Genomic DNA, 26,010 nt, shown 5'->3' with positions numbered 1-26,010 from the left:
TAAAGCTGAAAAACTAATTCCAATATATAAAAACCTACTTAAAAACTAAAACAGGTATAGACATTCAAATACAAACTCAGCTTTTTTAGCATTATTCTATTACATAACTTAACAAGAATTCACCACAAAAATCATGTCACTTTAGGACTAGTTAACCTACTTTGTGACATTGAATTTTATGTGATTCTGATCAAACTAACCTACTAATCTAACTACCTCCCAACACCATTCATTAATTCATCAAGAAAATGTACATAAATAAAGAAAATGTAACGTGACTCGCTTATATGAAATGAGAGTAATAAACCCAAAAACATCCTTTTGGTCTCATTCCCCTTTTAGTGTCTCAGGTTCACTCTAGGGTGAACGGTTCTATTTTCTTCTCCTCCTCTGTGTCACTTTAGCAGGTGGAGCTCCAAGGGTAAAAAGCGTCTTTTGAGGCTTTTCCTGAGGTGCATTCCCACTTGATTCAGCCTGGCTGCTGACTTTAACGGTCACGTCTTCTTTTAATTGACCAAAACAAAATTGTTGAGGCAGATTAACTTTGAAGGTGTCCAGCAGCTGAGAAGGGGCGTCTACATTGGAAGTTGGGGGAGTGGTCTTATTTTTCATGACCTTCCTATTGGTTCTCCCAGATGCAGCTCCAATGGTGAAAAGATTCTTTTGTGATGCCACAGAAAATGAATCTTTTATCTTGTCTGGTGTGGAGTCAGTTGCAGGTGTGTCAAATTCTATGTGTGTTGTTGGGTTTTGTTGAGGTTCACACACAGATGATTCTGGATTGTTGCTGACTATGTTGGATTCACGGGACACACCGACCATCTTTGCCAACTGGAGCTCAAGATTTTCTCTTTTCTTGGTTTGTTTTTCAATTTTATTTTCCAATTCTACATTCAGTTTGTCCATTTCAAGCAGTTGTTTCGTCACAATCTCTATCTCGTCTAAAACCGCCTTGTGGTCATCAGAGCAGCTGGGTTCCTTGAGGAATTTTTCCACATTTTTGATCTTCTCGTCAAGGTCTCTGATTTCCTTCCTGCTCTCTTGGCGAAAGTTACGTTGCTGCTCAATTTGTTTTTCAGCAATCAGCCATTCTTCATGAATGTTCTTCGCCTCATCCTCATATTTCTTTAGGAGGTCTTGCTCCTCTGCGATCTCTCTTTCCCTAATCGCCAAATGGGCTTTTAGTTCATTGCGTTCAGAGATCAACTGGTTTGAATCGCTTCCATGAGGTTCTACTTTAGACTTTGCAGATGGCAAGTCCTCCTCAGAATCACTGAAGTTATTTTGAAAATATGGGATTTTCGGATAGGCCTCTGCAGCGAATTCCTCATAATCACTGTCGTTATCATACTTATCATACTGATAACGTGAGGAGTAGCGATGGCCCGGATTGGTCTCTTCTGAGTCGCTTTCGTCAGGGTCGTTGTTGTAGAAGTCAACGTCCTGGAAATTGGAATACAGTTCCTTCAGTTCCTCCAGTTCCTGCGGTGATAGTGTGGTAGGGTCAGAGTCCTGGGAGGAGATTTCTGAGGGGGTGGGAGAGTTCCGATTCATGGCGTCTTCTGGTTTCATCAGTTTTCTTGAAATGTGTACTTGGTATCGTTATCCACAACGTGTTATGGGGTTGATTTCCCTGCCTCAGCTCAAGGACTTTTCTCAGGATCAGAATGATGTCATTGTGCATCAGGCTGTGATGGAAATGACATCATTACATGCGAAATGACATCACTGGACCTTTCGGTAGAAACAATAATGATGACGAATGATGTCATCAGTGGATGATGTCATTGTTTGTGACGTCATCAGTGGATGATGTCATTGTGTGTGATGTCATCACTGGATGATGTCATTGTGTGTGATGTCATCAACAAACTGATACATGACTGATTTCATCTCTGCATGACAATAGAATTTTATGTAAACTATTTTTTGTCAAAACACATTTTTGTCATGTTGTGTCTCCTGTCAGTCACTTCAGGTTCATGTTATTTATCCACAACTGTTTTCATTTCTGTTAGTTGTCTTCAGTGTATAAAAGTGTCTGGTTTTCAGTTTGACATTATCAGGTCATCTGATTTATCTCCAGTTTGCTTCTCTATGGGTTTTCATTTCAAGTTTATTTATTAAAAGTTCAAATTTCTGACACCAAGTCCAGTTTCCTGCATCTCAGATCATATTTCTCCTGGTTTTGACGGTTGAACCCATTGTGACTCTTGTTCTATATTTACAGCCATCTAAAGTCTTATCCTCTAAACACAGACTTTTGTTGTGATTGACAAGATTTAAATACTAAATATTAGAAAACTGAATAAAACAGAGTTTGAAGAGGGCAATTCTAATCAGAAACTATTACATTAAGTGGATAATGTTTGTAATGTGTATTACGTTAGTAAAGGGGATTATGTGTCATGATCCAGTGCTTCAGTTTTGTCATTTTCTGTTTTCCCCGTCAGTCTCACGATGTTCAGGTTAATCATTCATAGCAGTTTTCATTTACTTAATCAACCTCAGTCTATTTAAGTAGTTGTAGTTTACTTTCAGCTTATCCCTTTCGGGGTCACCACAGCGTAACAGCACCCACTGTTTCCTGACACAACCCTGTACTTGAGGGGCACAGGGACCCAGTTAGGCAGCAGCATCAAGGACCCAATCTGGGTGAGATCAGTGGACAACCCTGGGAATCGAACCCAGGGCTCCTGAATGTCAGCCCTTCACCTAGCCCACTGAGCCACCCAGCCGCTAACCTCGGTGCATTTAAGTGTCTGGTTTTTCAGTTCTCATTGTCAGGTCATCTACTCTGCTCTGTCACTGGTTTGGTTTCTCCTGGTTTTGTCATGTTTGAGTTTATTAAGTACATCTTTGAGTTTCTGCCACCATGTCTTGTCTCCTGCATTTGGGTCCACCACCACCATCCTTGACATTATGTTTGTAAAGTACATTATGGGAGTAAAGTGGATTATACCAGTCAAAGTGGAATACAGCAGTAGTTTTTTTTTCCATTATCACAAATTATTAGAGTTATAAATTGACCAATCAGATGGCTCAATAAGCGTTTGTGGGTCTGACGTCGTACGTCTGGGGGGTTTGATTGACAGATGACGGGTAGCCAATGGGAGCAGACTTCATCAATGGGTCCGTGAAGACCTTTTAACACATACTTAACAATTCAACAATGTACCAATCATTGTCCTACTGTTGTTTTCCTCAATGGAATGTACCGATGCAGCAGTTTAAAACAACAAGAGGAGCATGCTGTCGACATTTTTAGATGAGGATTTACTCTGTAGAAATAGATTTCACTCTGAGGTTATGTGCTTTGGACTTTTTTGTTTGTTTAACGTTCGTTTTTCTTTTTTTCACTGTTTTGATTGTAGCTCATAAATTATGAGTTGTGTATCATACGGAATGGTACAGCTCCTCCATAAAACCACCAACCAAAGTTTCATCTTCAACTTTAAAATAATAAAAAAAAAAAAATACGAAAAAAAACCAATTAAAATAATTATACAAACACATGTTAGTGTTGGACTACATTTTTTTTAGACTAGACTTGAGCTCCCTCTTTCTTATTTCATATTAAGACAGGTTGAAAAAAGGACTTCTTTTTACCGATTAATATTTACATTCAAGATTCTATTTTATGTTTCGACTTCCGATAAAGAGAGAACCGCCACTTCTTGTTGTCCAATTAAATATATATTTATATATACCCCCCCCCCCGAATGTGCGCTGATGCAGCCGGCGGGTGCGAGCACCCCACACCTCCAATGAATGGAAGACATATAGATCAGATTTATTTATTGTGAGGAGTTCTAAAAAATCTACTAAAAATGAAATCCTTCAAAGATTTTCTCGGTATCGGGGCTTCTCTTTCACTCTGTAGGAGACGCTGTTAATACAAACATTTGAAACTGAACACATATGGTTTTCTCTAGTCAGTCAGTCAATATGTGGTTTCTTCAGTAATATGTATCTGCTGTATGGTCATTATCATTATTTTAATTCATTATCGATTTATGGAAGTTTTTCAGTTCCACCAGACTCTGATTTTTTTTAACCCCTGAATTTTTTATACTGAATTCTTTTAACCTCTGAATTTTTTCTGTATTTTTATCCTTAGTTTTTTTAACCTCTGAGTTTTTATTGTGAATTTTTATTCTGAATTTTCTTAACCCCTGAATTTTTATTCTAAATTTTTATTCTGAATTTTCTTAACCTCTGATTTTTTTTCTGAATTTCTTTAACCTCAGAATTTTTTTTACCTCTGAATTTTTATTGTGAATTTTTTTTCTGAATTTTCTTAACCTCAGAATTTTTTTCTGAATTTTTAACCTCTGAATTTTTATTGTAATTTTTTTCAACCCTTGCTTTTTAAACAGCAAAATTTTATGCTCCCAAAAAATATTTTCTATTTTAAAAAAATCCGTTTTTTTAATTTCGAGACTTTTAATTTCCATGGGTCAGAAATTCAACATAAAAAAAATGATGGAACTAAAAAACTTCCATACTGATTTGCCTGCTTTTTAATTCGTTATTTAATATATTTATTTATTTTATTCATTATTTTGTGTTAAAAACAAAGATATTTGACAACATTGGAGTGTTTTATCAGAGCTTTTCTTGTGTAAATCCTGATGCGGCCCGGGCTCACCCAGAATCTGCCTCCAGTGGCCCCCGGCTGAATTGAGTTTGCAACCCCTGATTTAGGGGTTTTAGGGGTTGCAGTGCTTCCTCTGCCCTTAGTTGCAGTAGAGCTCAAGACCCCCTCCCCTCTTGGTTTTAAGATTGTAGGGTCCTTTGGTGGAAGGGCACTTGGGACCATAGTCCAGAGGTCTGCAACCTGCAGCTCCAGATCCACATGTGTCTCTTTTATCTCTCCATGGAGGATCCTTGTCCAAACATAAAATAATTCATGGAGACTGCTGATCCAGACATGTCGACCGTCAGAGTCAGCAGCTCCTGATAATGTCTGCATAACCAAAACTACCTAAAGAAAACAAATAAACAAAGCCTGTAAACTAAGACTACCAAGATCCAAACTAAAATAACAAAACCCAGCAGAGTAAGACTGATGAGGACAAAGAGGAGGACAAGAAAAAAAAAGTGAAATAAAACAGCATGACTTAATTAACATTTATTAAATTTAGATGAGTTAAATGTATAAATTGATGTCTGAGGTTCACATAGATGATAAACTATGTAGGTTTTTACATCCTGTTGACCTGAAGACGTCTTGTTTGATCAACTCTACCTCCAGAATGAACAGATTTTATATGAAAAGAAAAAATTTGGCAAAAAATTTGATCTTTTATGAGTTAAAAGCACAGATTATCTTATATTGCACAACATTGGTTACTAGCTGTCCAGAGTTGCACTGAGATGATCCTGTTTGACACAGAGCAGCTTTTATTTTGAAAATAAGTTATTTGAGCTTCTGTCAAACGTAAAAAAAAAAAATCACATTTTGAGAGATTCTAGGTTCTTTTTATATTTTTGTTTTAGTTCGTGCCAAAATAGACATAATTTATAGTATTAAGAAAAAGAAGGTCATTAATGTAAATCCAAATTTCTTAAAGGCTAAACTAAGACAATGTGGCTCCTTCTAGGTTTGGATCAGTAAAAAACGAGCCCAAATGGCTCTTTTACTGTTAAAGGTTGAAGACCCCTGGTCTAAACGGTCTCTGCTCAGGACTCACAGCCAGCAAACAGGTGTCCTAACAGTTCTATTCACCCCTTCATACCTGAAATATTTATTTACATTTATATATAAACAGTTTCTTCTCATTTTTCCTTTCAAAGAGATGCTCTGTCCGTGGAGTCCTGGACTGTTTGTTATTTTGGGAATAAGAGACATATGGCATGAAGGAGTTAATTTTAACTAAGCCTTATATTAACACACACTCAACACATGTTACATAAGGAGGGTGGTCTCTGCTAACCCTCTGTGCTCTACCCCATTCTCTGTGGGGGAGCCAGCTGCTCAGCAGTGTTAGTCGTCTCTAAGTGCTGCCTGGCTTCTCGAGCTGGCTGTTATCTGTCAGAGAGATTCCTGAGATCTTTGGGTAAAGCTGTGATCCAGGTCTGATCTGGGGGTGTCCGTGTTCTTACCCCCCCCCCCCCCCTTCCTTACGTGGGTTTCTGGGGGGTTCTTTGCTGCCACTACCACCTTTCCCCCTATGGGGGGTTGAAAGGACGCTCCCTCTCTGTTTTTACTTTTTATATTTCAAAACATCGTACATTCACCTGAGCACCTTCACACAAACAGGATTTCAGGGTGAAGAAACCAACAGGTATCTGGTCATATTTAAGTGTGTCTGTGGACAGGCCCCGCCCTTTCTGCATTTGAAAGTAATAATGATAAACATCTAGTAACTGGTTGCCTCTTTTCATTTGTAACCTTACCCCTCCTATGTGTCTTTAATCATCCTCAAACTACTGTTCCCCTTTTCCTTTCTTGTACCTCTATCTCTAATGTCCCACTCTCACTCTTCTATCTAGGCTAAAAGAAATGCACACAGTTATAATAATAAAAAAAAAATAGCCTTAAATACACAAGAGGTTTATTCATATACACCTCCTGTGTTAGAAGATTCATAACCCACTGATGTAACATCGTCCAACACAAGAGACCTTCAGCTCTGATCTGTTCAATCAGCTGCTGGACGGGACAAGTTAGAAAACAAACGTGTACAGGTACTAGAACACAAGCACACATTTAAAAAACTGGGCTGGACAAAGCAAAGTTAGAGTGAATGAAAAAGACATGGCCCTAAATAATCCTAAAGGGAAAAGTTCACCTCTGTTCTTTTTCAAAATCTCTGCTCTCCACAGTTCTACTGAATACCAGCGTCAGGCGGAGCAGTTTTTAATTTATTTTTTATCTTTTATTCATTTCCTCTTTATTCATTAAAAGTAAAAACATGGAATACAGCCTTGAGTTGTAAACTCAAACATGATGAAAGCAAAAGAAAAAAACAAGAAAAGCTAACAGAAAGAAGAAAAACTCATATTTTCTGCCTCTTTGTAATAAATCAATCAATCAAACAGTAAGAAAGAAAAACACAGAAAATTCTGCCGATTTAGGATCCAATAGCAGAAGATTAGGAAAGAAGAACAAAAACGTACATTTACAAACATAATTGGGTCTAAATGAATTCCATACCTCAGGGATGAGGAGTTTTTATTTGTACTAGTGAGATTTATAGTCATTGATGACACTATTTTAATGTAGTTTTTCAAACTTGATACTGTATTGGCTGTTTTAATTTCTGTGCTCTATATATTCCATTTATTGACTCCATATACTGATGCACATCATTCCTGTAGAAGTGCTCTGTGTTTTGGTTTAATGGATGTTTCAGTTTGGGTTCTTGTGAAGCTCAGCTGCTGCAGATTCCTGCCGTTGGCTGAATGCTGTTTGTCTTTCAGCCTCTGTCTCCCGCTTCAACCTGCTGTCCCTGGTTTACCTCATCTTCCTGCTCCTGCTGCCCTGGTTCTCCTACCCCAACAAATACACACTGCGAGGTAAGAGCGGCCATGTGTGCAGGTGACATCTCTGAAGACCTCTACACCTTTGTGTGTTTTACACAAATACTGAAACATGGTCAAAGCTGAACGCCTTTAATGGTATTGAACTCAAACAATAAAAATAAAACTCTTGCCTAAAGATGCATGTTCAAGAAATAAACTATTAAAAAGAGGAAAGAGTTATAAAACACATGTGTGGACATATCGGCCAGCCCTTGGAAGCGTGGAGGAATGCTTTCTAGCTGTGCTATGATGTGTTCAGTGTCAGGATGGGCTCACTGCTGCTTGTTTTTGGGATCTAGTAGCAGGAGCTGAGCTAACTTTGGCATTGGGTGGGATGGATGTGGCGGTCATGATCTCGATGGACAGTTCAAGTGGTAAACAGATCAGGCAACATGTACTTATCATAAACAACCGTGTGAAGCGCGGCTGTGAATCCCTGTTGTTGGACCAACACACAAACAAACACACACCCTTCATTAGTGTGTCTACAAAGATCAAATCCATTCATATTCCTCATAATGACATTACTTTCTGTTTACTGAAGCTAAAGCAACTGAATGGCCTGAGCTCTGATTGGTCTGCCTCAGTTCTTTGATCCATGAGAGAATCAAACATGGAACAGACTTCAAAAGAACTTCTATGGTTGTCTCCATGTTCTGTCTCTTTGGGTTGCAGGTCACACGGGTCGGTTCCTCAGAACAGTCCTCTGCACCAGTCTGCTGTTTGTTCTGGCTCACGTCTGTTTTCAGACGGTACTCTACACCTATCCACCCCTTAGTGTGGCTTTAGGGGAGAACTGTTCACAGTGGGACACCATAAGCCGGCACATGGGACTGTCCAGGTACGTATGTGATCTGTGCGTGCTGCAGGTGCATAAAGTCCTCCTCCAATGAAAATCCTGTTTGAGTTTCTAACATGTCTGTGTGTCATTTTTCTTCTGAAAGAGAACAAATGTAATAAGAAATCATTTAGTTTTTACATTTCTGAGTATTTCTCCTTTTAAATCAACCAAACTGTCTTGGACAGACTCTGTTTGAATGAAAGATCTTCTTCCCATCAACAGCTCTGCTGCACATGCACTAAACCCTCATCTGTTCCTAGTGTCTAGTTCAGGTTCTGGAGAAGAGAAGATGGTATCTTCACATTGACTGCAGTCAAATGAGCCGCCGTTCACATTTCTGTGGTCAAATCAGCATCACTGGATTTTTGGTGTGAGTTTCATCCAATACTTACGGTAGCAGGACTGAGAACGCTGGAAAATCTCCACCAGACTCCACGGAGCTTCTTGATGTGACCACGGAAATGTGAACGGCGGCTCATTTGACCGCAGTTGGAAAGGATTGTAAATCAATGAAAGAGCATTTTGATGTTAGCTTTGATTATTTTATCAAGAACTCTGAGAAACCAATGATTGAATGTATTGATCACAGTCAATAAACATTGGAGAATTAGCTAAAAGAGTCTTTGGTGAACTGGAAGGAGAAAGAATCAGGATTTTGGAGGAAGTTCTGTCCATGAAGATCTTCACTTCCTCGTCCAGCTGACATCCGGATCAGAACCATACGGCTGGACATTACCCAGATTGATGGAGGTTTTTATGTAGCAGTGGTGAAGATTTATGCTAGAGAGACACAGAGCTATTATAATCACACAGGGGGATCAGGGGCGGAGCTCTAAAAGCCACACCCCCTCAGAGGAGATTTTGGAAACAGAGGCTTCAGATCAACATGAAAAATGTATTTTTAAGACATTTAAGTTGTGGGATTTTGGTTAAAAACTTCATAATTATCATTAAAACAGTACTGATAATGTTTTTTTAATAAGAAGAAGGACTTTGCTGAGCATCACAATTAATCAGCTGATTTTTTTCGAAATCTCCCCCAAGACAATGAAGTTAAACACCATTTGGTTGAAGTTAAACACACTAATAGAAATAATTGAGACCGTCGTACAGCAAACCCTTTCTTTTGTCTGGACCGTTCTGGTTGCATGGGGAAGCAGTGGCAGTAAGAACTGTCAGATCTCCGTCTCCTTACTCAGCTTTTCCAGACCAACAGCAACAAGGAGTTCTCAGGCCAGCTAACAGATCAAATCTCTTCAGCGTCTGGATCTGCCTTTCTCTCCCCTCTGATCCCTTTAAAAAAAGATGCAACACTACAATTTGGAAATTCAAAGATACTGTGTCCGTCTTCTTCAGCTGAGGTCGAGTGGGTTTTGTGATCTCTCTCAATCCCTGGTTGAGATCCACAAACCCTACCTGCACAGCGTAGGCGGAGCATTCCTCCCCTGAAACCTCTGAAAGTTCACCGTTGTATTTAGCGGATCACTCAAAAAACTCTTCCCAGTTTTAGATTCAGTGTCAGCTAAAGCTGCATTAAATTCACCAATCTGTGTCTGTCTGCCACCTCTGGACGTCAACCAGACCTTCGGATGCCACGCCCACCAGAGTTTGTGTTGAAGGACATGTTGCTGCACACTCGAGCAGAAACACATGTCCAAAGCTGTGAAACTGTGACAAAACTGTAACACTCATACATCTGCTTTGTAGACTGCCTGTGAATGACCCGTGGAACATGCTTCGCCTCCTTTGTCCTGACGTGATTGTGTGCGTGGTATCCATGGTTACGGTCATCCTGTGCAGTAGACTGGTCAGGGACAGAGAAATGGTGGCTGCTGCTAACATCATCATGGTAAGTTGAGGGTGCTTATTCACTGCCATGGTGCTCAATTATGAAAAAGTCTGCCTCCATAGTTCACTTCATTAATACACGAATCGGGATTTTGTTTGATTTTGTTCTGTGGGGGGAAGCTGGAGTCCCCAGAAAAACTGGAGAAAATTCCCCAAAACAAGTTTCACAGGTTAACTGGAGGTTCTAAAGTGGCCCCGCAACAGACTGGCATCCTGTCCAGGACGTGCCCTCATCAGTTGCTGGGATAGGCTCCAGCATCCCTGTGACTCCAAAAGGAATTCAGAATATGCTTCTTCTTCAAATCCTCCTGAACTGGGTCGTGGGGGCAACAGTCTAAGCAAAGACGTTCAGACTTCCCTCCACAGTCACTTCCTCCAGCTCCTGTGGTGGATTCCAAAGCATTCTCAGGCCAGCAGAGAGCAGTAGTCTCTCTAACGAATCCTGGGTCTTTCCCGGGGCCTCTGCCTGCTCCAATCCGTCTATCGATCTCCCTCTCTCGTGAACAAGACCCCAAGATATTTATACTCCTGCACCTGAGGCACCTCCACTCCACCCACCCAGAGAAGACAAACAAATCCGCATAATTATGGTTAATAAAAATGCAGGAATATTATTCCAGAATAAATCAACTTAAACCTTAAATAACCTTCAATATTTTACTCTCCATAAAAATATATTTTGTCAAAATTATACAAGTTAGAAATGAGCTCAAGATAATACTGGGTCATTAATAACAATAAAATAAAATGATCTGGAGGGCCGGATAGAATTACTCGGAGGGCCGGATCCGGCCCCCGGGCCTTGACTTTGACACATGTGTCTTACTTGAATGCTCTCATCCAGGTCTGCAAACCTCCTGAGCAGGGCAGCATTTTGGACAGTTTTAGCTCTTTTTGAGGCAGACACATGAATCCTTCTCCCTGCTTTACCACCGTGGTCATCATAACCGTTGAAGTCCTCTTATAAAGCCCCCCCTGGAGTCTGGACGGGTGATGTCTGTGTCTCTGAATAAACGTGGGGGAGCCTAAATGAAAGACTTTTGGCATCCAGACGGTTCAAAGTGAAGACAGTGCAGGCAAATCCCACCAATGTGTTTCCTTCTTTCAAACCACAGATAGACGATGATTCTGCAGAGCAGCCGGTTGAGGAGGAAGACGAGTCAGGGGATGAAGATCAAGAGGAGGGCTCCTTAAATGCAGACCCTGGAGGAGTTTTCACTGTGACCCGAGGCAAGCAGCTGGCTGAACGCCTGAAGGCCAAAGCTTGGAAAGTTCTTCAAGACCTGGGCAGGATCCTGGCTGTGGGCCTGCTGGGTTTGGCAGGTAAGAGCAGTTAACCCTTTAACACAAAATCTTCAATGTATTGTAACTTTTCAACCGTTTCCACCCTCGAGCCTCTTTTCTCCTTCAGAATCTGCTGGAATTGTCGTGTTAACGGTTGAAAAGTTACATTAAATCAAAGAGCAAAAACCCTCTGGTGTTTAAGAGTTAAGATGCATCCATGAGGTACAAAAGAACAAGTACAGACACAAGTCCTCTGTCTGCAGCCTTAGGAAGATCATTGTTAAAAGAGAATAGAATACCTTTATTTCTATAGTACTTTTCACAGAAAGAATCACTAAGAGCTTTACAAAAAAGAGCATCAAATCAAATCAAAACACAGAGAAGTAAGAAAAACCAATAATGAAAAAACTAAAAACAGAATAAGGCATAGTAAAATAAAGGCTAAGATCAACTAAAAGCTCTCCTGAATAAAAACGTCTTGACCTGGGGTTTAAAACACTCAGAGGAGTCGATCTGAGGGGAGGGAGTTCCAAAGACGAGGAGCAACGGCTTGAAGAGACATCTCCTCTGGTCTTAAAGTGGTTTTTGGAATGCTTAATAGATTTTGGCTGGAAGACCTCAAGGATGGGGCCGAAGAGTACGGGGTTAAAAGGTCAGAGATGTACACTGCAAGCCTCTAAAAACCAAAAATAAAATCTTAAAATCAATTCAGAATTTAATGGGTAACCAATGTAAAGCAGACGGTAGCGGAGTGATGTGTCCGTTTACTGGTTCCTGTTAAAAACCTTGCTGCAGAGTTCTGGACGAGCTGAAGACGGTGTAGTGAACGTTTGTTAAAACAGGTAAAAAGAGAGTTACAGTCATCTAAACGAGAAGAAATGAAAGCGTGAATAATAGTTTCTAGGTCAGATCGAGACAAAAACTTTTTCATTTTGCCACATTTCTAAGATGATACAAACAGTTTTTTTTTATCTGTTTTGAGTGACCTTCCAGGGACATGGACTTATTGAACAACACCCCAAGATTTCTGAGATGTGACTGGACAATAGAGCTCAGAGACTCAAGGTGTTGTCTAATGGAAGGAGGTTTAATTTCTGGGGCAAAGATCAATGTCTCAGTTTTCTGGGTGTTCAAGACTAAATGATTATTACACAGCCATGTTTTAATGCTTGTTAAACAATCCAACAAGTTTTGTACTGTGTAAAAAATCATTTTACGGGAAAGAAGAGTAGAGCTTTATAAGAAATGTATGTGGCTGAATTGATTAATAAGTTTCTCTAGAGGAATCAATTATAAAATGAATAAAATAGGGCCAAGTACAGAACCCTGGGGAATGCCACAAGTTATTTTTTCTACTGCAGAGCTTAGGGAGCCGACAGCCACATTGAAAGTTCTCCCGCTAAGGTAAGAAATAATCCAATTTAAGACTGACCCAGAGACACTGTAGTCATTGTGAAGACGTTCAATTAAAAAGTTGTGATCAGCTGTGTCAAAAACTGATTTCAAGTCTAAAAGCACTAGGACGGTGTACTGGTTCGAGTCAGCTGCCATGAGCACATCGTTAGAAACTCTCAGGAGAGCTGTCTCAGTGGAGTGGTTCTTCTTAAAGCCTGACTGAAAAGAATCTGAAGTATTATGTTCTTCCAGGAACACTTATAGTTGGTCGGTGACCACTTTCTCCAAGACTTTAGAGATGAATGGAACCTTTAATTGTTCCTTCAGCAGAGGTGGTTAGGGTCATGATGTCCTCTAAATCCTGACTGAAGCTCCACAAAGAGGCTTTCTAATCAAAGGCTCACTGAGTTCATCTGCTACAGTTAGTCAAGTTCTAAATGTGGATTAGATCCACCTTTAATTACCTAAAACTTGTGGATCGATAGACTTTCAGTAATGATTTAATTCACCTTGAAATACAGAACATAGTCTGTTATGAGGAATATATTAATCAGATTAATCTGTAAGAAATTCCATGTCTGTCTCCTTCTCCCAGGCATCACTCTGCCCTCTGCCTTCTCTGCCTTTTACTTCCTGTTCTTCGTGGGGGTGTGCACGTGGTGGGCGTGCCACCTCCCCATCAGCCAGCTGGGCTTCAGCGCTCTGTGTGTGATGGTTGGCTTCTTTGCTGCTGGTCACATCGTCTGCCTGTACTTGTACCAGAGTCTGCTGGCCCAGGCGCTCTTCCCCCCCCACAGTCTGTGGGCCAGGTGAGCAGGTGCACCCCCACACACATCCACCTTTGATGCCAGAATGGCTCAAACCTCATGAGCAGCGTTGTCAGACGTTTGTGACAGTGGAGCTGATCTGTTTGGGTTTGAGGTCGGTTCTGGGGTTTTTAAGCTCCTCACTGAAATGAGTTTGTCCCACAGACGTGCAGTCAGGGGGGCAGGTCACCTGATATTTTTCACAATCTAAGTTCAAAATGGCTGGAAGCAAAACTCTGATGGCCGAGCATTCTAGCAGCATTTAAATGCATCACTTACAGACGAATCTCTGAGGCGTGAAAAGAGTCTCACGACAGATTTGTGCGTAACGTTTTGTGTGTGCGTAACAAGTGATTTGAGCGTAAATGTTGAAGATTTTTGTTTGTAATTAGTTTCAAGCTGTTGTCATTTTAATTTGTGCAGGTGTAAATTATATTTTGCTTTTTTTTACATTTTGTAGTTTTTCTTACAAAATGTATTATATGAGTTACAAATCAAGAATATGCACGCACAAATCAGTGAGTCTATTTTCTCTCCATAATCCTCTGTTAGAAGGGTTGTCTGGTCCCTTTAGTTTACTCAACGTATGTTACTATTGTAATGCTTTATTATGCTTTTTTCTATATTATAGACATTTTTATTACATGCATTTAAAAAGACGGCTAAAGTGTGTCTGTTTGTCGTAAACTCTGTGTTTGGATTCGACATAAAGCTGCACTGAAAACAAAGAAGGTGAGGCAGACAGGAAAACCTCTGTGATTTGTGAGATATTAATATATAAATAATAGATCATTTGTTTATGGCACGTGTCAAAGTCGGGGCCCAGGGGCCGGATCCGGCCCTCCAGGTAATTCTATCCGGCCCTCCAGATCATTTTATTTTATTGTTAGTAATTATGTTATCTTGAGCTCATTTCTAACTTGTATAATTTTGACTAAATATATTTTTATGGAGAGTAAAATACTGAAAGTCATTTAAGGTTTAAGTTGATTTATTCTGGAATAATATTCCTGCCTTTTTATTATTCATAATTATGTTAAAAAGCTACAGTTTTAAAGTTTTAAAAATTGTCATTCTGCTAGCTTTTTTGTTGTTGTTGTTCTTTGTTTCAAACACAAAATGAAAATAAACATAGGAATTTAAAAAGTACAAAAATACAAAATAAACATAAGAATTTAAAAATACAAAAAAATGATACAGGGGGGGTTCTAAATAGAAATAGGATTTATGACTCTTTGAAGGCACCTGAATCTGTGACACCTGCTCATTCCAGACTGCTGTTCTAAAGACTTCACAATTTTTGGAATCCAGTCTGGAGTAAATTCATTATTTTATCACCAGGAGGATCAGTAGGCAGAGATCTCTCACTAAGTGAGTTTAAGTTATTCTCAGATATTAATTATAGCTTAATCCGATGTGTGTGGACACATTTTGAAAGTCTGATATGGATTCATTACAAATATCCTTCTGCCAATGTGTGGAACTATACAACAACAATACTGTCACAATAGTTACATGTATGTGTGTAAAACTACTTTGATTTATGTTATTCATGCAACACCTAAACACATGAATACTCAATAACAAACAAAGCAGGCTTCAATGAAGTTCATGCTAAAGCTTTTTTAATTTAGACCTTTTTAAAAAAAACTTGATAATTGACTGTACCAGAGAACTGGACTGAGGTGTGACGTCACCAATAGAAAACTTGTCGGTTCCGGTTCCATCCAAATGAAGATGATGCAGTCGCCTCTTTGGTGATACGTAGAGAACCAGAAAGATCATGATGACGTCATGTGAGGAGATCAGGAACTATCCATACAATCATCATTAAAAGTCCTCAGAATGAGATCCTTCAGAGTGATGTGAGTTATCTCTTCTTTTCTATGAGTCCTGGTACTAAGGAAACCAAAGACCGACTGCTGTGGTTCTTCTACCGTCTAAGTCAGGGGTGTCCACATCCAGGCCTCGAAGGCCGGGCTCCTGCTGGTTTTCCAGAATCCTGCCTTATCTGCTGCTGATTACCTGGCTCAGGTGTGTTTGACCAATAAGGACCTTCAAAGACAGGTTGGTTGGAAGACATGCAGGACACCGGCCCTCGAGGCCTGGATTTGGACACCCCTGGTCTAAGTCTTCGACTGCAGCCTCGTTGCTCCACCTGAAAAGCTCTTGCTTGGCCTGAAAAACCTCCTGAACCCCCCATGGCATGAGAGCTTCCACTGTAACGATGGCGATAACGTGTTACAGTAGCAGGATGTTCAGTACAGTAATCATTCCGCTCAGATGGAGAAACACTGCTCTGTTGATCGATCAAGAAGCTGGAAAAGCTGTGTCTGGTAAAGCAGCAGTGGATGCATCCAGCTGCTTCCTCTGTTCCATCAGGCTTTCTGATCCTGGTCTAGCCTCATCTGCTGTTCATGTCAGGCTAAGAGCAGATCCTGTCTGTCCAGGCTCTTCGGTCTGAAGGACTTCATTGTGCCGGGAAACTGTTCGCTGCCCGATGAACTCATCCTCAACACCAACCATGACTGGCCCGTTTATGTCAACCCGGGGATCCTGCTGCTCCTCTATGTGACCGTGGTTGCTGTCCTCAGATCAGGAAGCCCCACCCCTCAGCAGGTACTCACACTCCTAACACTGTCTTTCCTGGCATGGAGAGGACATTCCATCTTTTTCCAGCTGGGAGTCTTGGCTCCATCTAGAGATGGTGATTCCAACATGTCAGCTGCAAACTGCTGTCCTTCATCAAGTCTCATTGGACCTTAAAGGAGAACATCGTTTACATCGAGCAAAGACGGATTCTGACGATTGCAGAGACAAACTCTGTATCATGTAAACGTCTGGATCAATAAGTTCTGTCAGTACTGGAATCCAGAACTTTTACTCCACACTCCCAGAGCATCTCGCAACATCCTGAATGTTTTCTCTGAGGTAACCAAACACTTGTAGGCTGCAGATCCAGGAGAAGGTCCAGAACAGAACCACACCAAACAACCTCCTACCACCATAACGGATTGTTTCAGAACTGATCAGAACCTGCAGGAGTGTGGTTCTGTATCTGTGGCCTCTTCCTATTGGTGTAACCCGGGGGTCTGCAACCTGCAGCTCCAGATCCACATGTGTCTCTTTTATCTCTCCATAGAGGATCCTTGACCAAACATAGAATAAATCATAGAGACTGCTGATCCAGACATGTCGACCGTCAGAGTCAGCAGCTCCTGTCTAACAAAACTATCTAAAGAAAACAAATAAACAAAACCTGAAAACTAAGACTACCAAGATCCAAACTAAAATAACAAACCCAGCAGTGTAAGACTGCTGAGGACAAAGAGAGAGAAAAGAACAAAAAAAAGAAATAAAATAAAAATATAATAGCAATTTTTTAAAGTAAGAATTACTTTATTATCATTTATTTAATTTAGATGAGTTAAATGTATAAATTGATGTCTGAGGTTCACATAGATGATAAACTATGTAGGTTTTTACATCCTGTTGACCTGAAGACGTCTTGTTTGATCAACTCTACCTCCAGAATGAACAGATTTTATATGCAAAGGAAAACTTTGGTAAAAAGTTTGATCGTTTGAGTTAAAATCACATATTATCTTATGCTGCACAACATTAGTTACTATCTGTCCAGAGCTGCACTGAGACGATCCTGTTTGGAACAGAACAACTTTTAGTTTGAAAATAAGTTATTTGAGCTTCTGTCAAATGTAAAAAAAAAATTAAGTAATGAAAAAAAACTAAATTTGTGAGATGCTAGGTTCTTTTTATATTGTTGCTTTTGTTTGTCCCAAAAATAGACACAATTCTTATTTATTATTTAAAAAGAAGACCATGAATGAAAAATCCAAATTTCTCAAAGGTTAAAGTAAGACTATGCTGCTCCTTCTAGGTCTGATCAGTAGAAACCGAGCTTAAATTGCTCTTTTACTGTTAAAGGTTGCAAACTCCTGCTGTAACTCGAGGACAGCAAGCTTCAGTCTGTAGTTCAGATGTACTCACTATCCCTCCATGAATGCAGAAGTTTGTTTGAGGGCTAGAAACAACGGCGGGCTGGAGCAGCATCACAAACGGTTCCAGCTGTAGATAGAGGACAGCGAGGATGGCGAGGGCGGCGGCGGAGGGGTTTCTTCAGGAAGCTGTCACAGGTGGTGGTTTCATCTGCAGGTGGAGCATGGGGGAAGTAGGAAGCTGAAGGAGGAGCTGGTGGAGCTGAAGCCATGGAATCTGCAGAGAGACGACGGCGAAGACGACTCTCAGGTAGACACTCTGTCAGACTCGTGCTGATCCGAGGACGTCCTGCTCTGACTCAGGTCATAGGAACACCAGAGAATCCTCTTTGGAGCAGATGTGAGATCTGCTGGCATCATGCTTTCTGAAGAGCAAATGGAGCTTCAGCACAGAGGAAGATCAGCCTCTGTCTGCTCAGCTGAAACAGACAGATGCTTCTCCTGGATTCACGAAGTACTGCTGAGACTTTGATCTGCTCTGTTTTAGATCATGCTTGTTACCACGGCAACAGAGAGTGGAGCAGGTGCTGTGGAGAACCAGGTAGATCCAGGTACCAAGCACTCCGGTAAGTCATTGGAGCCATTATGTAGAGACCGCACACTCCAACACAAACATCTATGCTCAGACGACCAGTCATTGAAATCCAAAAATGAAAACAGTCCAGTCTGAACCAGAGCCCAAACCGTCTGCTTAAACAGTGCAAAACGGATCAGTTGCTCCTGTGGTCCAGTTCTGTCTGTCAGGCTCAGCTGACTGCAGCTCTCCTCGGTTCTGCAGGAGTCCACGAGGGAGCGTCTGGGGAAAGCCCGTTCTTCCTGTTGGGGAAGGTGGTGATGCAGCAGAGTTACGTGAGCGCCCTGATCGCCATGATGGTGAGCGGGAATCAGAAGCAGCTCAGCCATGATGTTGCTCCGCCTCACTGCCATGCTGGGTTCTGGTGTGTTCTGCAGGTCTGGAGCATCACGTACCACAGCTGGCTGACCTTCGTGCTGCTGCTGTGGGCCTGCCTCATCTGGATCCTGCGGGCCAGGTACCGAGGTTTTGGCAGATCCTGAAGGCTGTCTCGGGGGACTGAGAAAAGCTCCTTGTAGCTTCACTGGAGCTCTGACCCTCAGTTCAGCTGAAGGACAGAAGCAGCATTTCTGTCAGTACTTTGGACCTTTTTGGGTCAGGATCTGATCCAGTTTGATCAAATCCAGAAGGAGGAGGTGTGTCTGTGGTTCCTGAATGTCTCAAAGACCACAGAGACAGTCTCAGGTGATCTGGTCCATCATTGAGTCTGTGGTTCTCAGGTCCAGTCAGGGGGACAGCCTGAGAATGACAGGAAAGGTTTTTCCAAAGCTGTAGAACCTCAGAGCACATTAAAGGAACGTTCAAAAATGTTTCATTGGAGGTTCCTGCATGATTCTCTGTTCCTCTGAGTTCTTCTGTGATCTGGCATGTTCTGTGAGGCGCTCTCACATGGACTGATCCTGGTTCCTTCTCTTCCTCTGGTTGTTTCTTTGGTTTCAGACGACATGCTGCCACGCTGTGCTCCCCCTTCATCCTGCTCTACGGTCTGGTTCTGTGCTGTCTGCAGTACATCTGGGCCATGGAGCTTCACCCAGAACTTCCCACAAGCGTTGGCACCATGAGTCTGAGGCAGTTGGGACTGGACAAGGCCCAGTACCCTTGCCTGAGACTTGGAGCAATGGTAAGATCCGAGCATGAACCCAGCAGCTGCAGCCATGCAGAAGATCTCAGGTTCCTGGTTAAGGCACACAGCTCGGCCTTGTGACTCTGGTACCGGAGAAGAAACTCGTACTTTCACATTTCAGACAGTTTGAGAAACCGACCCAAAAGGTTCTGTTGTGCTGCTGTGTCTGAGGATCAGGAGCTCCTCTGAGTCTCAGCTGTCCTCTGCAGCTGCTGTTTGTCCTGACCTTCTGGCTGCTGCTGCGTCAGGCAGTGAAGGAGAACTTCAAGGGGAAAAGCAGCTCTCAAACACCGTTGCAGGAAGTCGCCACAAAAGGTCAAAGCACGTACACACCCCCACAACCCCCCACCCCCCACCCCCTCCTGCACGTGGACATTATCTTTTGCACATTCCTCTGAGTTCTTCTGGATCTCTTCCTGTTCCTGAGCTCCAGATGAGCTTTGTGGAGACCTGAAAAAGTCCTCTATGGATTCAGTTCTGAGGGTTGGGGCTGGTTTTCTGGAGGGGTGGGGGCAGTTCTTGGATCTGCAGGGGAACCGTCACAATGCTTTTGGGTTCCCTCCTCACCTTCCTTTCTCCTTCTGCTCCAACAGGGGGCGCCGCTGAACAGTCGATGTTGAAGGTTCTGGGCGGCATGGTCATGAGCTGCTACGCTAAATACTGGATCTACGTGTGTGGAGGGATGTTCATCATGGTCTCGTTTGCTGGGAAGCTGGTGGCATATAAGATAGTCTACATGCTGCTGTTCCTGCTCTGCCTGTGCTTCTACCAGGTAAGACCGCCCAGCAGCAGGCGGGGCCTGTGGTCCAGGAGCCAGCCGTCCCTGTCAGAATGTCACGGTGACTGTTGTGGCGTCTGCCTTCCTCAGGTCTATTACTCTCTATGGAGGCATCTGCTGAAGCTCTTCTGGTGGCTGGTGGTGGCCTACACCATGCTGGTGCTGATCACCATCTACACATACCAGTTTGAAGACTTCCCCGAGTACTGGAAAAACCTGACGGGTTTCACTGACGAACAGTACGCCGTTCATCGTCTTGTGTTGGGGTCTGGTCTCACTGAGCTGCAAATGGTTTCAGACTGAGAGCATCAGAGGTTCCTCTCGTGTTCTCTTCAGGCTGGCGGCCATCGGACTGGAGACGTTCGATTTATCGGAGCTCTTCACCAGCATTTTGATCCCGGGGTTCTTCCTGCTGGCCTGTATTCTTCAACTGCACTATTTTCACAAGCCCTTCATGAGGATCACTGACCTGGACAACGTCACCCCAACACACAAGTAACACACACACACAGTAATACACACAATGACACCTAAACACCAGTGGTGCTTACACCAACACACATCGTCACTCCCGAGTCATCTCATATAGACGTTTGGTTAAATTCCCCCTCTGATGAAGATCCTGTTTCAAGAGTTTTTAACAAGTCTGTGTACAGACCTGTTAAAAAGGAACAAATGTAATAAGAAATCATTTTGTTTTTGCATTTCTGAGTATTTCTCCTTTTAAATCAATCAAACTGTCTTGGACAGACTCTGTTTGAATGAATGATCTTCTTTCATCAACAGCTCTGCTGCACATGCACTAAACCCTCATCTGTTCCGGTGTCGGGTTAGGGTTAGGATACTGGTACTGGACGCATCCAGTACTGTGTCCTGAGGGTTGCGGACCCTTTATTTTACAGTCAGCCAGCACGTTAAAAAACGAAGAGTTAGGGGAAAACCAAAACATCTTTGAGTGACGCAGAGCAGAGGGTTCTTTAACCAAACGTCAATATGTGACGACTTGTGGATGAGAATGTGTTGCTTACACAGACCAGTAACACAGCAGCACACACCAGTAAGTTACAAACAATTAGCATACAGACACATAAGTAACTCAGACTCACAGGTGTTTGCTGGTTTGGTGCTTCAGTGAGACGTCATTGATCTGCCCACAGGCGGAGAACCAGCGACACAGCTGGACCTGCTGATGCTGTGAAGCTCGACGCTGAGGAAGACCTGAGCACCACTGAAGAGTCTGCAGATGAAGGTAGACTTCAGAAAACTGTTGAGCACACAAACCTGATCTCCTCACATGACGTCATCCTGGTCTTTCTGGTTCTTTTCCTCCCCTGACTTTCTTAGAGGAGTTGGTGTCTAGTAAATGGGGTCTGGTGATGGACCGGCTGTTGGTTTTGTCCAGGAAGTTCTCGGAGATCCTCTCTAGGGTTCAGGTGTTTCTCTGGAGGCTGTTGGAGCTTCACATTCTGAAGATGGTGGGCTTCTTCACGGTCTGGGTCGCTCTCCAAGAGGTGAGGGGTCTGTTGTGGTTCTGAGGATGTCTCACTGTGTCTGAAGATCAGCAGTGGAGCCCGTGTCAGACCTGTGATGTCCTCTTGCCGCCTGCGGGGCCTTCTGAATGCGGTGAATGTGGGGTTTGTAACATCTGCGTGTGCTGTCTGTCTGAAGCCGTCTGTGATGAATCTGGTGCTGGTGGTGCTGTGGTCGCTGGCCATGCCCTTCTGCCGCTTCAGGCCCATGGCGTCCTGCCTGTCTACCGTCTGGGTGTGCGTCATCATCATCTGCAAGATGCTGTACCAGCTGAGCGTGGTCAACCCAGAAGAGTACTCCCGCAACTGCAGCATGGTGAGCAAATGGTGGTGCCCGCTTCATGCAGGGACCTCAGGAGAACCGGGACTCCTGAGACCTGCAGGAGCAGGCTCAGACCTCAATGTGGATCAGAAGAATGAGGGTGGGGGTCAAAGGTCATCAGCAGTTTCAGTCATGACTGATGGAAGATGGATTTCAAACCAAGCCAAATTAACAGTTTACTGTTGGCCAAAACTCTTTATACTTTTTACTGAAATTCGCCCATAATTGATACACTGTTCTTCAAATGCAATATTTACAATAAAGAGGATCTAAAAGGCTCAGCTTGTTCGTCAAGAATCAACTCAATGCTGTACAACCTTTCATCCTGACAGTTCCTTCTTTCCTTTACAGCCTCTGACCAATCAGACCAACTTGTTAGCAGAGGAGGTGTTGAACTCCTCCCTCTATAAGGAGCCGGTGGATCCAGCCAAATGGTTCGGCATCAGGAAGGACGCCACCGCGTTGGGATACAGTAAGGTATGTCCGATCCTCCCATCAGCTGCAGATTTCACATCTGTAAACCAGCAGCCTTGCAGACTGGATTGATGGACAGATGGAGGCAGATTCACCTTCACTAACCTCCAGGTAATCCTATCCTGGATGTTTTCCTGCAGAACCATTTGATCGTTCTGATGCTGCTGGTCTTTGAGGCCACCGTGTACCGACACCAGGCCCACCATTACCGCCAGCTGCAGAGGTCTCCACCTCCAATCACCGCAGTCTTCCCTTCTGCAACAAGAGACTCTTTAGACCAAGGCCTGATAGCGTGCCTCAAATACCTCATCAACTACACGTTTTACAAGTTTGGACTGGAGGTGAGTGACTGCTCAGCTCCCGTCTGTCTGAAAAAGCTAATGAGAAGTAATTGAAAGAGACGTCTCTGCTGCTGTGTCACAAACAGATATGCTTCCTGATGACAGTGAATGTGATCGGACAGAGAATGAACTTTCTGGTCCTTCTCCATGGTTGCTGGATGGTTGCCATCTTGGTGAGGCGGCGCCGAGCAGCAATCGCCAGGATCTGGCCCAAATACTGTGTGTTCCTGTCCGTCTTCATGATCTACCAGTATCTGCTGTGTGTGGGCATACCGCCTGTCCTCTGCATAGGTGGGTATGAGCCTGAGATCTCATGCTTCTGCTTTTAATGAATGAAGGCAGGCGGCTTCATGACCTTTGACCCCCTGAAAACAAGCTTCTTGAGCACTGGGTTCATGCATCTCAAATGTCTAAATCAGGGCTCGCAAACTGGCGGCCTGCAGGTCATTTGCAGCCCCCACCTTAATATGAAAGTTGAATGTCTACCAAGCAATATCTTCGCCGTGTTCGCTCTTCTTTGATGATAGCTTTGTATTTCCTTTGAGATGTTTCAGCTTTCTTCATGCTTAAAACTTTACATTTGCATTTGCTATTGTTGTTGAATCTGGTCGTCAGAAAAGTCCTTACCAACAGTTGCTAGCGTTGTTAGCTCCTGTTGTTTCACATGACATCCAGAAGATATTGCTTAGTACATAGACATGAACAAATGTTCAATAAACTTGTTCAGTAGACACAGTCCAGGAGTCTGCAACCTGCAGCTCCAGATCCACATGTGGTTCTTTTATCTCCATGGTGGCTCTTTGGTCAAACATAACATAAGTCATGGAGACTGCTGATCCAGACATGTTGACCGTCAGAGTCAGCAGCTCCTGATAATGTCTGACTAACCAAAACTACCTAAAAAAAACAAATAAACAAAGCCCACAAACTAAGACTACCAAGATCCAAACTAAAATAACTAAACCCAGCAGTGGAAGACTGCTGAGGACAAAGGGGGGGGGGACTATAAAGCTAGGATTACTTAATTAGCATTTATTTCATTTAGATGAGTTAAATGTATAAATTGATGTCTGAGGTTCACATAGGTGATAAACTATGTAGGTTTTTACATCCTGTTGACCTGAAGACGTCTTGTTTGATCAACTCTACCTCCAGAATGAACAGATTTTATAAACAAAGAAAAACTTTGGTAAAAAGTTTGATCTTTTATGAGTTAAAATCACATATAATCTTATGCTGAACAACATTAGTTACTAGCTGTCCAGAGCTGCACTGAGATGATCCTGTTTGGAACAGAGCAACTTTTATTTTGAAAAGAAGTTATTTGAGCTTCTGTCAAATGTAAAAAGAAATTAAGTAATGAAAAAAAACGAAATTTGTGAGATGCTAGGTTCTTTTTATGTTTTTGATTTTGTTTGTGCCACAAAATAGATATAATTCATGTTTATTATTATGAAAGAAGGTCATTAATGTAAATCCTAATTTCCTAAAGACTAAAGTAAGACAATGTGGCCCCTTCTAGGTTTGATCAGTAAAAATCGAGTCCAAATGGCTCTTTCACTGTTAAAGGTTGCTGACCCCTGGCATAGACAATGGACCAAAGTCATAGACAGTGGATACAGAAACATATTTTTGGCCCCAATGGAACCCCATACGGCCTCAGCCAGACTGCCCTCAGTGGCCCAAAGGTAAATTGACTTTGACAACCCTGATCTAAAGAAATCAAGTTCATTACATTTCTTCAGAATTGGCTCTAAATCTTCGAGGCATAAGGATGTGAAACCAGACTTTATTGGAATGATTTGATTGTTTGCGGTCAGCAGAAAGTCCGTGTTTACAGAGCACACATGAATGTGTCACGCATGTTAACCCCCCCCCATCTGTGTTTGTCTCTGCAGATTACCCATGGAGGTGGAACACCCCCGTCCTCATGAACTCCGCCCTCGTCAAGTGGCTCTACCTGCCAGACTTCTTCACTGTGCCCAACTCTGGAAACCTGATGGGTCAGTACCACCTGAGTCTGATGATGGCAGTGATGATCTGGATTATAGTGTTGATCATCAGTGATGATGAAGGTCATGCTGGTATGAACAGAAAGAATCCTTTTTTAAAATGGCATCTCAGAGTGCTGCTGATGATGATGATGATGAAGGTGATTCAGAAATATAAAATGACGGTGATGCTGACAGACTATGACAGCGATGGTGCTACAGAGCGTTGATGAAGAGCTGTGTGTCCTGCAGCGGACTTCGTGCTCCTGATGTGCGTGTCACAGCAGTGGAAAGTGTTTGACTGTGAGCGCACGGAGGAGTGGATGGTTCTGGCTGGAGAGAACTCGGATGAACCTGAGCCCATGGAGGGTCGCTTGTTCAACCCTGCGCCAAACTTCATCAACTGCAGGTACAAGATAGCACTGATGTTCCTGAAGAACTGCTGCTGCAAAAAAAGCATGTAGTCAGTTATTCCACTTGATGAGAGTCTTATCATTGGTTCACTTCAACTGTGAAAGACAGAATGGGGGGAACAGTCCAGAAAATTACATATTGACTTCTAATGAAATAATGGGAAAATTCTTCTGGAAATTTGTTCAATAACAAACATGACAGATTTCTGTCTCTGACAGAGCTGTAACTTCTTCTGTAAGAGGATCCTCTGTCCTCCTTACCTGTATTCATGTTTGAACAGGTTACCTATATAAAGACACCTGTCCACAACCTCAAACAATTACACTCCAAACTCCACCAAAGAGCTGTCAAAGGACACCAGAAACACAAACTGTTGACCTGCACCAGATGGAAGACTGAATCTGTAATAGATAAGGAGCTTGGTGGGAAGAAATCAATGATTATTAGGAAATAGAAGAACACTATGATCTTCAATCTGAGGATCTACGAAAGATGTCACCCTGTGGAGTCACAAGAACGTTAAGCAAAAATCCCAGAACCACACGGGGGAGTTAGTGATCAGCAGAAAGCTGGAGCCAAAGTAACAAAGACTACCATCAGTGACACACTACACCACCAGGACTCAGCTCCAGACGTGTCCCTGTGCTAAAGCCAGAACATGCTGAGCATCTGGATGATCCAGGAGAGGATTGGGACAATGTCCTATGGTCAGATGAAACCAAAATACAACTTTTTTTTTTTTTT

General features: G+C 42.5%; 1 protein-coding gene across 2 annotated transcripts in view; it reads left to right on the top strand.

Annotated features, from left to right (window-relative positions):
- The window catches only part of piezo1 (piezo-type mechanosensitive ion channel component 1), a 55,462-nt gene that overhangs the window by 9,332 nt on the left and 20,120 nt on the right, over positions 1-26,010 (top strand). For both annotated transcript variants that reach the window (XM_036215690.1, XM_024297139.2), the window contains exons 2-24: positions 7,429-7,524; positions 8,206-8,371; positions 10,079-10,220; positions 11,335-11,542; positions 13,494-13,707; positions 16,155-16,323; positions 17,878-17,970; positions 18,208-18,286; positions 18,499-18,593; positions 18,672-18,751; positions 19,234-19,414; positions 19,627-19,732; positions 20,011-20,189; positions 20,286-20,434; positions 20,532-20,690; positions 21,353-21,444; positions 21,540-21,706; positions 21,864-22,040; positions 22,398-22,523; positions 22,661-22,861; positions 22,948-23,152; positions 24,760-24,864; positions 25,105-25,261. In XM_036215690.1, coding sequence (XP_036071583.1) covers positions 7,429-7,524; positions 8,206-8,371; positions 10,079-10,220; positions 11,335-11,542; positions 13,494-13,707; positions 16,155-16,323; positions 17,878-17,970; positions 18,208-18,286; positions 18,499-18,593; positions 18,672-18,751; positions 19,234-19,414; positions 19,627-19,732; positions 20,011-20,189; positions 20,286-20,434; positions 20,532-20,690; positions 21,353-21,444; positions 21,540-21,706; positions 21,864-22,040; positions 22,398-22,523; positions 22,661-22,861; positions 22,948-23,152; positions 24,760-24,864; positions 25,105-25,261 — 3,346 coding nt within the window. The remainder of the gene's footprint in view (positions 1-7,428; positions 7,525-8,205; positions 8,372-10,078; positions 10,221-11,334; positions 11,543-13,493; positions 13,708-16,154; positions 16,324-17,877; positions 17,971-18,207; positions 18,287-18,498; positions 18,594-18,671; positions 18,752-19,233; positions 19,415-19,626; positions 19,733-20,010; positions 20,190-20,285; positions 20,435-20,531; positions 20,691-21,352; positions 21,445-21,539; positions 21,707-21,863; positions 22,041-22,397; positions 22,524-22,660; positions 22,862-22,947; positions 23,153-24,759; positions 24,865-25,104; positions 25,262-26,010) is intronic.

Source organism: Oryzias melastigma, linkage group LG15 (genome assembly GCF_002922805.2).
Source record: "Oryzias melastigma strain HK-1 linkage group LG15, ASM292280v2, whole genome shotgun sequence".
Taxonomy (NCBI): domain Eukaryota; kingdom Metazoa; phylum Chordata; class Actinopteri; order Beloniformes; family Adrianichthyidae; genus Oryzias; species Oryzias melastigma.
This window is presented reverse-complemented; position numbering and strand designations above follow the sequence as displayed.